Source organism: Neurospora tetraspora, assembly GCF_033439725.1.
Source record: "Neurospora tetraspora strain CBS 560.94 chromosome Unknown B0H65scaffold_2, whole genome shotgun sequence".
Lineage (NCBI taxonomy): Eukaryota > Fungi > Ascomycota > Sordariomycetes > Sordariales > Sordariaceae > Neurospora > Neurospora tetraspora.
The window spans coordinates 899,526-912,597 of NW_026944384.1; the positions used below are offsets into that span (position 1 = coordinate 899,526).

The 13,072-nt window shown below is 26.7% G+C and overlaps 1 protein-coding gene across 1 annotated transcript; it reads left to right on the top strand.

The window, feature by feature from the left end:
• Positions 1–1,235: 1,235 nt before the first annotated feature.
• B0H65DRAFT_419511 (uncharacterized protein) lies at positions 1,236–1,394 on the top strand (the record flags this gene model as incomplete). Its single annotated transcript, XM_062824215.1, has 1 exon — positions 1,236–1,394. A coding segment is annotated over one exon (159 nt), but the record flags the coding sequence as incomplete, so codon positions are not given.
• Positions 1,395–13,072: the final 11,678 nt, after the last annotated feature.

The following is a 13,072-nucleotide window of genomic DNA, read 5'->3' on the forward strand; positions in this document are numbered from 1 at the left end:
TTTAAGTATAATTACTTTTGTAATTAATATAACGAGTAAAGTAAGTTTTTTGAGAGGGCTATCGATATTATTATTAAAGTAATTAAAAATACTATCCTATTATACAAAGAACGCGCCCGGTCTTAAATAAAAGGTTTTAAGAAGGATTATATTAATGAGTTTAATTATATATAATTTTAATATACTATTAAAGTATTTTACTTCGAAGTGTAGGTCGATAGTTTGAAGTGTATCCTTACTTTAATAAATATAACGGAGGAAGAGTTGGACGTTATTAACTTAATAAAATTAAATAAAATTAAGGAAAAAGTTATTTTTTAAAAGTTTATTGAATGTTCTTTTAATATTATCCTTTTAATTAATATAATTTACTGCGTTTGTAAAAATAATAAATTACTTAGTAATAATAAATAACCTTCGAAGATTCCCGACGATTGTCGCTAACTTTCGAAGACCCTATTATATTATTTTAGTACCGGTAATAGCGACCCTACTAACGATAATAATAATCCGGATAATAATAATAGTAACAACAATAGTAGTAATTCCCTTCATTTTCCTTTTAACGGACCGCCTCGTTTTAATAATTCTAGCCCCCGTAATTATAGTACCCCAATAATTTATATTTATTTAATAGTAAATATTGTAAGAGTAAGACCGCTAAGGTCAATATATTTACTTTTTCTAGTAAGGAGGGAGATAAATTCTCTTTCGATATATAGTATTTTTAAATATATTATTATTTTTACATTAACGCTAACTACTTTACCAACGATAAAGCCGCTTTCAGTAATATTATTTTTAAATTATTTGAATAAGCGTCCCTTTATTTTTTTCTTTTTATTCGTCCTAATACTAATAAAGTTTATTTAAAAATTATTAAATAGTTTATAATTTATTTGTAGACTAATTATTATAGTTTTATGATTAATAAGAAGGCTCGTAAGGAATATAAGAAGTTAGTTATACGTTCTAACGAGTGTTTTAAAAATTTTAAAATTACTTTTATTTATTTAGTTAATTATTATAATATTTTTGAAGATTAATAGAAGGTAGAATTCCATCATAAAATTCTAATATATTTTCGTAACTTCACTAAGGCTATTTACTATTTAAAATATATTTACAACGAATATATTAAGTTATTATAGAATTTTAATAATAATTTCCATATAGGATAAGGTTAGAAGGATAAAAATAAAAATAAAAAAACGTTTATATTTACACCATTTAGTTTTAAAAAAAGATTTAAGGACGTTACGTTCGGTCTACCCTATAATTATTTACCCGGCTCGTCTTTCCTCTATAAGAAACTATCTGAGGAGGAGACTTATAAATTCTATATTGAAAGTAGATATTTTATTTATTATAAGCCCGGCTATATAGCCCTATAATACCACCGTCGTAAGAAGTTCTATAAAGCGGTTAATATAAAATTTTATATTATATAGGCCGAATTATTCAACGACGATATTAAATTAATTAAAGAAGAGGAAGGCTCTAATATTATTATCAAGAAGAGGATTCGGAAAACTAAACCGCCCGGAGAATTAAATTTCCTTTCTAGGCGAAGTATTAATTAGTATATTAATATGAAAAAAGGAACACATTAATATGTTTGATTTATAAAATTATTTAGGGAAGGGACTATCTTTCTTCGTTAAATATAGCGTAATTAATAATAAATTATCTATTTCTACCTTTAATATATTTATTAATACGGGAGTTAATATATGTATCATTATAAATTAAAAATTTGTTAATAAGTTATATAAATATTTAAAATTTAAATTAAATAACAGTTTTCTATTAGGCTATATTTGACCTTATAAATTAATTAAGTTTAATATTATTATGAAAGCCCTACTAGGCGCTATAAAAATATAAGGATTAAAATTTTTCGATTAATAGATAGTAGTATTACTTATAATAACGAAGGATATAATTATCAGAAGAATATAGTTAATTAAAAACAACGTTCTATTTAATTATTATAAGAATTAATTTATTTTCCCCGAAAATTTATTTAAAGTATTTAAAAATTATAATATCGAAGTAAATAAACGTCCTAAATTAATTAAGGATTCCGCTTTCTAAAATAATATTAAACAATATAAGCGGTTTATAATTATAGAAAATAAGTAAAAAATAGACGGAGCGTTATTATAGGTCCATTGCTTAAAAGAAAAGGAATTTACTAACGAGGAAGTAATAAAGGAAATGATACGATTATTACGGAATTATAGGAACGGATAGAGGAAGTAGCGAAGGAAATGCTAAAATAGCAGAGGAAGCTAAAGTAAAGGAAAAAGTTATTAAAGAAAGGATTAAAGAATTAGAATTAGAAGAGTAGGAGATAAGGAAGAAAGAATTAAAATTAGTTACTAAGAAAGATTTAGAGGATACTATAGAGGAACGGAAGTATATTAAAACCCCTAAAAGTGAATTACCGTTTAATTTAGCGACCGATAGGGATTCATACGGCGAAATACTATAATAAAAATAACCCCTTTATAAAAATTAATTAAATAGAGTAGTAATTCTTCGACGGTATTAAATATAAATACACTTTTATAATAAAAACTTCTAAGATAGAATAATTAGTAAAAGATATATATTATTAAAATAAGGATTTATATTCCTATTATAACGTTCAGGTTCCTTACTAAATAGAATGAAAATTCAGTTGGACTAAATAGCACCCCCGCAATTACGCTATAGTTAATGCGATTGCAATAGATTTTTACGCTAAATATATTAAAATTATCGAAGAAATAAACTTATATAAAATTACCGGTTTAATTAAATCTTTATAGACCCCGGATATACTATTAGAAGATAAGGAGGAATACCATTAGTTTGTGATGGATAAATTCCCTAAGAAGTATTGGAATCGTATTAATATATTTAGTAAGAAGGATTTTGATACGCTTTTAGAGTTCAAAGATAAAATTAACTATAAGATTAAATTCGAAGAAAATGAATCCCCTTAAGATTTTAAAAATAATTCGTTATATAAAATAACGTTCGAGGACGTGGAAGAATATAGATAGTATATTATTAATAATTTTTAGAAGGAATTTATTAAAGTAAATGTGGTACTATAGGTAGTACTTATACTATTTATATCCAAAGTGAATAGATCTTCGTTTTTACGTAGATTATAGAAAATTAAATACCCTTTTTAAGAAGGATTAATACCTATTGCCCTCAATTAATAAAATACTCGTTTGAATTAGTTAAATTACAGTTTTTACTAAGGTTAATATCCGGTAAGCGTTTTATTGTATATGTATGTATTTAGATTACGAAGACTTTATTACTTTCTATATACGATATAGAGTATATACGTATGAGGTTTTACCTTTCGGCCTAATTGGAAGACCGTTATTATTTTAACGGTTTATTAACGAAGTCCTAATAAGATATTTCGATAATTTCTATAGCGCTTATATCGACGACATTTTAATTTATTCCGATAATTAAGAGGATTATAATAAATGTATCGATATAGTACTATAATATTTCGAGGAAGTAAGGCTAGAAACTAATATTAAGAAGTGCGAGTTTAATATAATTAAAATTAAATTTTTAAGTTTTATTATTAGTACTAATAGTATTTTAGTAGATCCGGAAAAGGTGGTAATTATAAAGGATTAGAAGGTGTTAATCACGGTAAAAAGTGTATAAATGTTTTTAAGCTTTTATAATTTCTATTAGAAATTTACTAAAGATTTTAGTTAAATAATTAAACCGTTAATAAATTTAATGACGAAGGATTTAGCTTTTAAGTAGGACGATTGTTGCGAAGAAGTTTTCGATATTTTAAAAAGGAGTCTCTTTAGTATGCTAATATTTTATTTTTTTAATTACGAATAAAAAATACGAATTAAAATTAACGTTAGTAATAGAGTATATGCTGGGGTAATAAATTAATCTAAGAAGACGGCGAATAATATTTAGTAGTATTCTATTTAGAGATGATAAATTTAGCCGAATTTAATTACTTAGTTTATAATAAAGAATTAATGGCCGTAATAAAGGGTATTGAGTAATGGCGCTTTGAATATAAGAGTATTAAATTATTTACGATATTTATTAATTATTAAACTCTTAAATGTTTTAGTACGAAGAGGGTCTTTAATAGTAAATAAGTTCGATAATTTAAAACCTTGTTAGAATATTAATTTCGAATAATTTATTAATTAGGTAAAGATAATATAGTACTAAATATATTATTACAGAAGTTAGAGAATTTAAAGACAGGTAAAGATAAAAAGGAAGATTAGTTTACCTTACGAATATTTAAACCCGCCGATGACGGATTCTTTACTTTCGCCGGCGATAAACCTACGGATAAATTAGAACTCTTAATTAATACGGAGGGGGAGAATAAGGGGGTTGGAGTTGAGATCGCCGAGATGGAAGTTGGTTACGATTTAATAGACGAATTTATTTAAGTTAACCGCTTAATGGAATTATTATCGATTTATAGGGAGAAAGCGAAAAATAAAGGTTCGTCCTTTATTATTAAAGACGGACTATTAATTAAGGACTATAAATTGGTAGTCTTTAAAAACGGTAATTTACGAATTAAATTTATCGAAGTAATATATTGCCTAATTACTTTAGTACATTTAGGTAGAAATAAGACTAAGCGTATGGTTTATAAGCGATATTAGTAAGTAGGATTAGTTATTGATATAGATCGATATATTAGTAATTATTAGATTTATAAGCCTTTAAAGGCTCTTAAAAATAAGACTCCTAGATTATTATACTTAATCCTCCTAAAGGAAGATTATATAGTATAGAAGTCTTTAGTAATCGATTTTAAATTAATATTATTAGATTATTACGGTTATAATATATTAATAGTTATTATAGATCGATTTATAAAGGTAAATTAGAGTATACTTTATAGAAATATTATTATAGTCAAGGATGTAGCTATATTATACTACTGAGAATTATACCGCATTTTTAATTTACCCGACGAAGTTATTAATAATTGTAGACTATAATTCGTATCCTAAATAATATAACAGGTAACTTCTTTATTGAATATTAAATAGAAGTTGGCTACTTTAGGCTATTTATAGACGGCTAGTTAAATTGAAAATTTATATTAATATATCGATTAATAGTTATAATTATATATTAATTATAATTAAGATAATTGGTCCGAATTTATCCTAACGCTAGATATAGTTTAAATAAGCTTCCTTTATAATAGTTTGGATAGCTTATTTCCTAGAGAAATTATTATAGGATTCCTTATGTTTAGCGTATTGGATTGGGAAGACCGTATTAAATTGAAATTTCCTAAGATTAAAATTAATTACTAAGAGGTTTATTAGTTGATCGATCGGTTGAAGACTTTCTATATAATTGTACGCTACGCTATTGATAAAGTATAATAGTAATAGACGGTTTAAGTTAATGAATATAGGAAGGAATTGGATTTTGGAATTGGTGACCGGGTTTTTATTATTAAAAGAAGATAGATTACGGACCGCTTTAATAATAAATTCGATTAGCGCTAAATTAGGATCCTTTATAAGATTAAGGTTATATAAGGTTATTCGTACGAATTGGAGGTTTTAAAGAGTTAGTGAAGTGCGATTGTATATTACGTAGATTGGTTACGAAAGCTTAAGGTAACCCGTTATTAGAATAAAGTAACGAAAACCTAGTTAGCGAGCTAATTGATGGTAATTAGGAGGAGTAGGAGGTTTTAAAGGTAGGTTTTTCGAAGGTTATTAGAGGGAAGTTGGAATACTAGGTAGAATAGAAAGGTTGGAATCCCGATTTAGAGTTTTGGCCGGCGAATAATTTTATTAATTCTATAGAGTTATTAAAAGATTATTACGAATAGAACCCGACGATACTAAAACTGTTTAAATGTTTAGTTTAATAGTTAGTAAGAGATAAGAATATTTATAATAATAATAATAAATTGGTGAAGGGATTATAGATCGGTTTGAGGAGGAGAGTAATGGTGAGGAAGAAGTAGGAGGATATTGGAAGAAGTGTTCGATTCTAGTTTGTAACGAAAATTTTTCTTTTCTTTTTATTTTATTTTTTCGGCTCTAGGGCTGAGCCTTAACCCGGGGGGGAGGGTAATATAATAATATAGATTCCGTAACCCTAGTATGGGTATTGCGGACTTTATTTGTCCTATTATAGGATTTATATCTTTAAGGATATACGCTCTCTAGTTAGCTATTCTAAAACTTAAATATATAGGCCTATTCAATTGGTTCTGCGCGCCTATTTAATTAATACTGCGATTTGTATATTGCATTTATATATATTATTAGATTAAATAAGGAAGGCGGTAAAGGTTAGTAGAATTTAGGCTCATCCTATATAAGGGTGTATATTAGAGCCTAGCTTTCAACCTCTCCCTTTTTTTTTCTTTAGCTTTAGTTATTTATTCATTTGTACCCAACTACGCGATACGGAACTACGTGAGCTAGTGCATCGTAACAGGATATAAAAAAATTTAAAAACGTAGTAGAAAAGTTGAAAGAATACTATAACGAAAATCTAAACAAACTGAAACTATTAAAGAAATTGGAAATATAAATCAAAGCAATAAAGAATAATTAAATCGCTAAAAAATATAAAAACGACAATAAACTAGCTAAAAGTTCTAAGAAGGAAAAGATACGTAAGAAGAGGTTTTAATAAGGATAAATTGTAGGATAAATTATTAACGGACCGTAGAATAATATATAACGAAATAGCGTAACGTAATAGCCTACAAAACTTCGTCGTACTAATTCAACGTATTTATCCTCTACCCGAAACGCGGTCCATTCGAATTAGACTAAAGGAAAAAAAATTTTAAATTTCTAAAATTTTGGGAATTTAGTACCCGATAACTAAATTGAAGAATACAGTCGCGATGCTTAATATAAAGTTTTGAATTTTTTTTGGGACCGGGGGAAAACTTTTTTTACAATATAATAAATTAGACTAACCATTACAATAGGTTTATATATTTATAGTTTCCTTTCATTTTATATTTTATCATAGCTTTAGGGCTAAGCCTTCTTTTTGAAGGGGGGGGGGGGTTAATATTATAATATAATTAAATAGGTGCCTAGAATACTAGCTACTAAATAATAGGGTACTAAATATAGGGTACTATAGTATATCAGATAGAATGAGGCTTATATTCTTATTAATAAGCTAGATAGATTAGGAAGGCGGCGACGAGTGGTAGTTCTAACTTATATATCCAGAACCGTAATACCTTTGTTTGACTACTTCCTTTTCTTCCTTATATTTAATATTATTTTGATTTGTAGCTTCTAATTTTGTTGTTATAGTATTTGTAGGATTACGCTTTCGCAATATTACTACCTTCCTTCCCCTATTAACCCTAATCGTACTAACCTCGGCCCTATTTATTTACTTTCGCAGCGCCGAACTCCCTATTTTCATTAGCGCGGAAATTTCCTTTGCTAAATAATAGGAAGAATACATTAATTAAAAGTCCTTTATTTATATTAAATTCGCTATCGACGTTGCCGCCTTCTTTACGCTAATAAATTATATCTTCTATATATTGTAATACTTTTCCGGCAATACCTATATTTAAATACAATTTAAAATCGACGCTATTACATTATTTCCTTATAATTCTATACTTTAACTATCGGACTTTACCGATTTCTAAAACCTCTTCAATTAATTTAACCCGTATTATATTACTTTAAATATTTATATTAAAATAGTCCGGAATATAAATTATTTTAAATAAGGTAGCTTTACTTTCGCAAATTTTATTATTAAATTTATAAGTTGGCCGACCTTTACGAATTTAATAATTACCGATAAATCGATACCTTGAAGGCGAAAGTTAATTATAAATTCTAAAATACATTAATTAACATTATTTTTAAATTTAAAGTTACCGAATTCAATTAATAAGTTATATTATTCTACGGACTAACGAATAATATTATTAATAAATAATATTATAATTAGATTAATAATTCTTTATTTAATTTTTGATTAAAATAAATTACCGATATTAGGGATTTTATGATCTTAAATAAGGTCTAGGCCTAAGCCTCCTAATATAAAAATGGCCTAATTCCTTAAGCCGAAATGGACTATTAAATAAAGAATAATTTTTATATATATTGCGGTAGCGCGGGTTATTATATAATAGTTTATACTGTTAAAGGAAAGAAATCCGATAATTTTGCCACTGTTTCGACGATAATTGAAATAGAGGCGGGAAAAGTCTAACCTCTAATAAAAAATACCGTTCAAAAAAAAATTAGAGGGGGTAAAAGATTTCTATTTATATTCTTTAAATTTTAATATTGATTTTTCATTTTTAAAATTTTTATATTTTAATAATACGCTACTAATCCTTTATTCTATTATAATTAATTCCGGATATTTACTAATAGATTTCGTCGACTCTTCCTTTATATAATAATATTACATCCCGATTATACCCCTCTTTCGAATTCGTACCCTATAATTTGTAAACGGCCGGGAGGGTAACGAAATCTCTTAATATTATATTATTTTATATTCCGTCGGTTCGTTTATAAATTATTTTATTCTCTTTATTTAATTATTCGGGGGTGCGAATATTATTTTTAATTTTCTTTAATGATAAAAGTATAATTCTACTATCGATTAAATTAAAGGGACAATAAAACTTCTAAGTATCTTTATTATTAAAATACCGCTGTCCCTTATATAAATTACTATTAACGTACTTACTTTCGAATTTAATTTAATTTAACTTGTTATTAAACCTTTATTAAGAGATTAGTCCTAACTTACTACCTAATTACAATAATTTCGCCGCTGCCTCTTTAATATATATAATTATTTAATTATAATAAATAATTACCCTAATAATTATTTATAGTTTTAGAATACTTTTATCCGTTTACTATCCGCTCCTAATTTTATTTTCGTATATAAGGAACCCGGTATCGAAATCTATAAGTATATTCCGGCGTAATTATATTAATTTACTGAAATTATTATGTTATCCCCGTCCTAAATCGATAATTAATTAAGTTAAATAATTCTTCTCCCCGATTTGATACTTAAAATTTTGGAATAAACGCTATATAATTTCAATTATATTATATTTTACATTATCTTCGAAGGAAAACTAATAGAAAAATTAATTATCAAAATTATTATTAGCTTTAAAAATTAAATCACTGAAAAATTATAATTCAGTATATTTTTTATTAAAAATATTTAGAAATATATCGATAAGAAACCGCCCCCGATATAATAAAAATTTTAAATACCCTACTTAATTGTTTCTATTATATTTAGAAAGCCTTCGATTTAAATATTATTATTATAATACTACTTCACTACCCTTTCAATTATAAAATCGATTTAATTTTTAGTAAGACCCCCCCGTACTATTGCTTATAATTTATATCTTAAGAAGAATTCTAAGCTATCCGGAAATACTTTGACGATTATTTATCGAAGGGGTTTATTTACCCTAATTCTTCGCTCGCTATAGTCCCTATTTTATTCGTTAAGAAACCCGGCGGTAATATACGTATTTACGTCGATTACCGGGGCTTAAATAATACTATTATTAAAAATAGGTATTCTATTCCCCTTATTCGTAAAATAATCGAAACCCTCCGGAAAGCGAAATAGTTTAATAAATTCAATATTATTACAATACTTAACCGGCTCTATATCGCCCTGGAAAACGAATAGAAAATAGTATTTATTATTCGTTTTAATCTCTTTAAATATTTTATTACTAATTTCAATATAACGGAGGCCTTAGCATTTTTCTAATACTATACTAACTACGTCCTATTTAATATCTTTAATAAATATACTATAGTATACTTTAATAATATATTTATTTATAGCGAAATAAAAGTATAATATAAACGTTATTTCGAGAATATAATATTGCATTTTATAAAAGTAGATTTTACTATGGATATCCGAAAATACAAATTTTATAAGTATAAAATTAAATATTTAAATTTAATTATTGTGAAGGATAATTTATATATAGATTTAAAGAAGGTTAATTCGGTTTTAAGTTAGGGAATTCCCGAAATATTTAAGGATTTACAACGTTTTATTAAATTTACGAATTTCTATTATCGATTTATTAGAGGTTTTTCTAAAATAATATAACCTTTAATAGCCCTAATATCTAAAGAGAAATAAATCTCCCTACTCCTACTAAAAATAATAATAACTTTCGAATAATTTAAAGTTACTTTTACTTTAGCTCTCATTCTTACTTATTATAATTTAAATTAAAAAATAATTATTAAAATCAATACTTCCAATTAAATATTAAGTAGAATTTTCTTTTAAATTAATAAATAAGGGTAATAATACCTTATTGCTTTCTTTTTATTAAAATATTTACCCGCTGAATACAATTATAAAATTTATAATAAAAAGTTATTTGCTATTATTAAAGCATTCGAAGAATAGCGCCCGGAATTTTAAAGCGCTAAAGATTTAATCGAAATAATTATTAATTATAAAAGCCTCTAATATTTTACTTCTATAAAGCTTTTAAATTAATACTAAATTGAATAATTAGAATTCTTTAACGACTTTTATTTCTAAATTATATACCGACTATATACGTATGCTATTATCCTTAATATATTATACCACCTTCCTAATAATATATTAATAAATAAATAGGACGCTAATAATAACCGCGGAATTAATTATATACGTACCCTCCTACTTCCTAAAAATTAAATAGAGGAATTAGATTTTAACGACCCCTCCATATACTTATTAATATTCAATACCGAATTTCCAATCGACGATTATATTAATACTATTTATAAAGTATTACTAAAGGTATTCCCCGTTATAACCGCCCTTTAAAACCCGGATCATAAAGCGTTTCCCTACTATATTAAAAAGGTTATTAATATAATTATAACCAATTATAGCGTCCTCTATAATTATATTATTATTAATAGTAGGACTTTTATCCCTCTATTCCCCGACGTTCAATTATAAATCCTCTAACGAATTTATAATTTTACCCCGGGTAATTACTAAAACCGCTTTAAAACTTATAATTCTATTGAATAATTATATATTTAACCGAACCTTGCTTAAAATATTACTACCTTCGTTTAAAATTACTATTTATATATATATATTAAAAACTCTTATACTTCGCTTCCGGGCCTCCTCGAACTTATATCGGTCCCGTTTTGTCCTTAATCTAATATTTCTATCGATTTTATTAACTCCCTCCTTAATATTAAATTTAGAAGCCGTTTATATATTTATATTATAGTAGTGGGGAGATAGCTCAGTTGGGAAGATCTAGGCTTAGTTTCCTTCGGTTTTATCTAAAAGGTCGTGGGTTCGAATCCTATTCCCCTCTCTTCCATCCGGTTTTGGTTTTTCGGGTTCTATTAAGACCGGCCTCGGAATTTCTCCCTCACCCGAAGTACGTAGCTAAACTTATAGGGCTCTCCCTAATCCAAAACCCTAGGAGAAAGCGATTTGGCGTTTGAAAATCTTTTCCTTAATAGGGCTCCGCTATTCCTCTACCGCAAAAGTAGATTTTAAATCGAATTCTCTACCTCTCGAAAAATAATCACTTTATCTGATAATACGATAGCTATCCGCTTAATTAGCGTATAATTACCTAATAGTAAGCAAAGTAATACTTATTCCTCGCCTCTACTAATTGGGGCCTTCGGACCGATTAAAAAAAAAGTACGATAACGAAATTCGTAAAACCCTTCTACCCTCCCCCTCCCCGAGGCGGTACTCTAATAATAAGACGTATTTAATTAACAATAAGGACCGAAGGTAGGGGTAGAGGGGTTGAAAAGAATTAAAAGAAATTGGGAGGAAGGTTTAGGATTGAACGAAGATAAATATTAGATATAAAGACGCGGGAGGTTTTCATCTGGTATTCGGCAGCGGATATACGGTTTTTCCGCCCGGTTTTAAACAACGAAGGACCGCATGCCTAAATAGGTGACTAGTTAAAATTAGACAGTCAAGCGTGAATAAGATCATTATCATTATATTATAGTAGTAATCGACCGATTTATAAAAATACAGTATTATATCCCTATTTATAATTTAATTGCCTAAAAAACCGCTGCCGCTTTCTTTTTAAAAATTAGCCGCCTTTATAAAACCTTAAATTCTATTATTTCGGACCCGGGTATTTAATTTATAACCTCCTTTTAAAAGGAATTCTACTACTAATTAAGAGTTTAATAATAATTATTATCCTCTATTTATTCGGAAACCGACGGATAAACGGAGATTATTAACGCTTTAATCGAATAATATTTTAAGGCCTTCTATTCGTACTTCTAAAACGATTAATTATAATAACTTTCTTTAATTAAATTCGTTATTAATAATTATATTTCCGAAATTATTGGCCCTAACCGGTCTTTTATTAATTATAATGAGTACCCCCGGATAGGTATAGAACCGCTACTACTCCGGGATAATCCTATATCGCCTATTTAATACTAAAAATTCTTAAACGCCTATTATATTAAAGAATAAATAAATAAAATTATTACTTATATTTATTTGTTTATAGAAGAAATTTAAGAATAGTAGCGCCGTTATATTAATACTTACTATTTAAATATATTTCGATACGCTATTAGAAATAAAGTCTAGATTAATATATACTATTAGGATTAAAGCCGCTCCATTACCAAACTTTCTAATAAATAAATAAACCCCTTCATTATTAAAAATGTTTATAAGAGAATTGTAGCCGTTATAATAAATCCCTTTTACCGAATTTTCCTAATTTTTTATATTTCCTTTATCCGCCCTTATTGAAAAGGCCTCTTAAGCTAAAAAAAACTATTAACATAAATTTTAATTAATAGGCCTAAGGCGTTATAGTATTCTTTATAAATTTTAGCAAGGAAGAGTAATATTTCGAACGGATTATTGATTTTAAATAAAATAAAGATAGGGATTTCGAATATAAAATTAAATAGCCGAAACCCTACTGACCTAATTAGAAGCTAATAAAGGACTTTTAGGAAAACGTTAA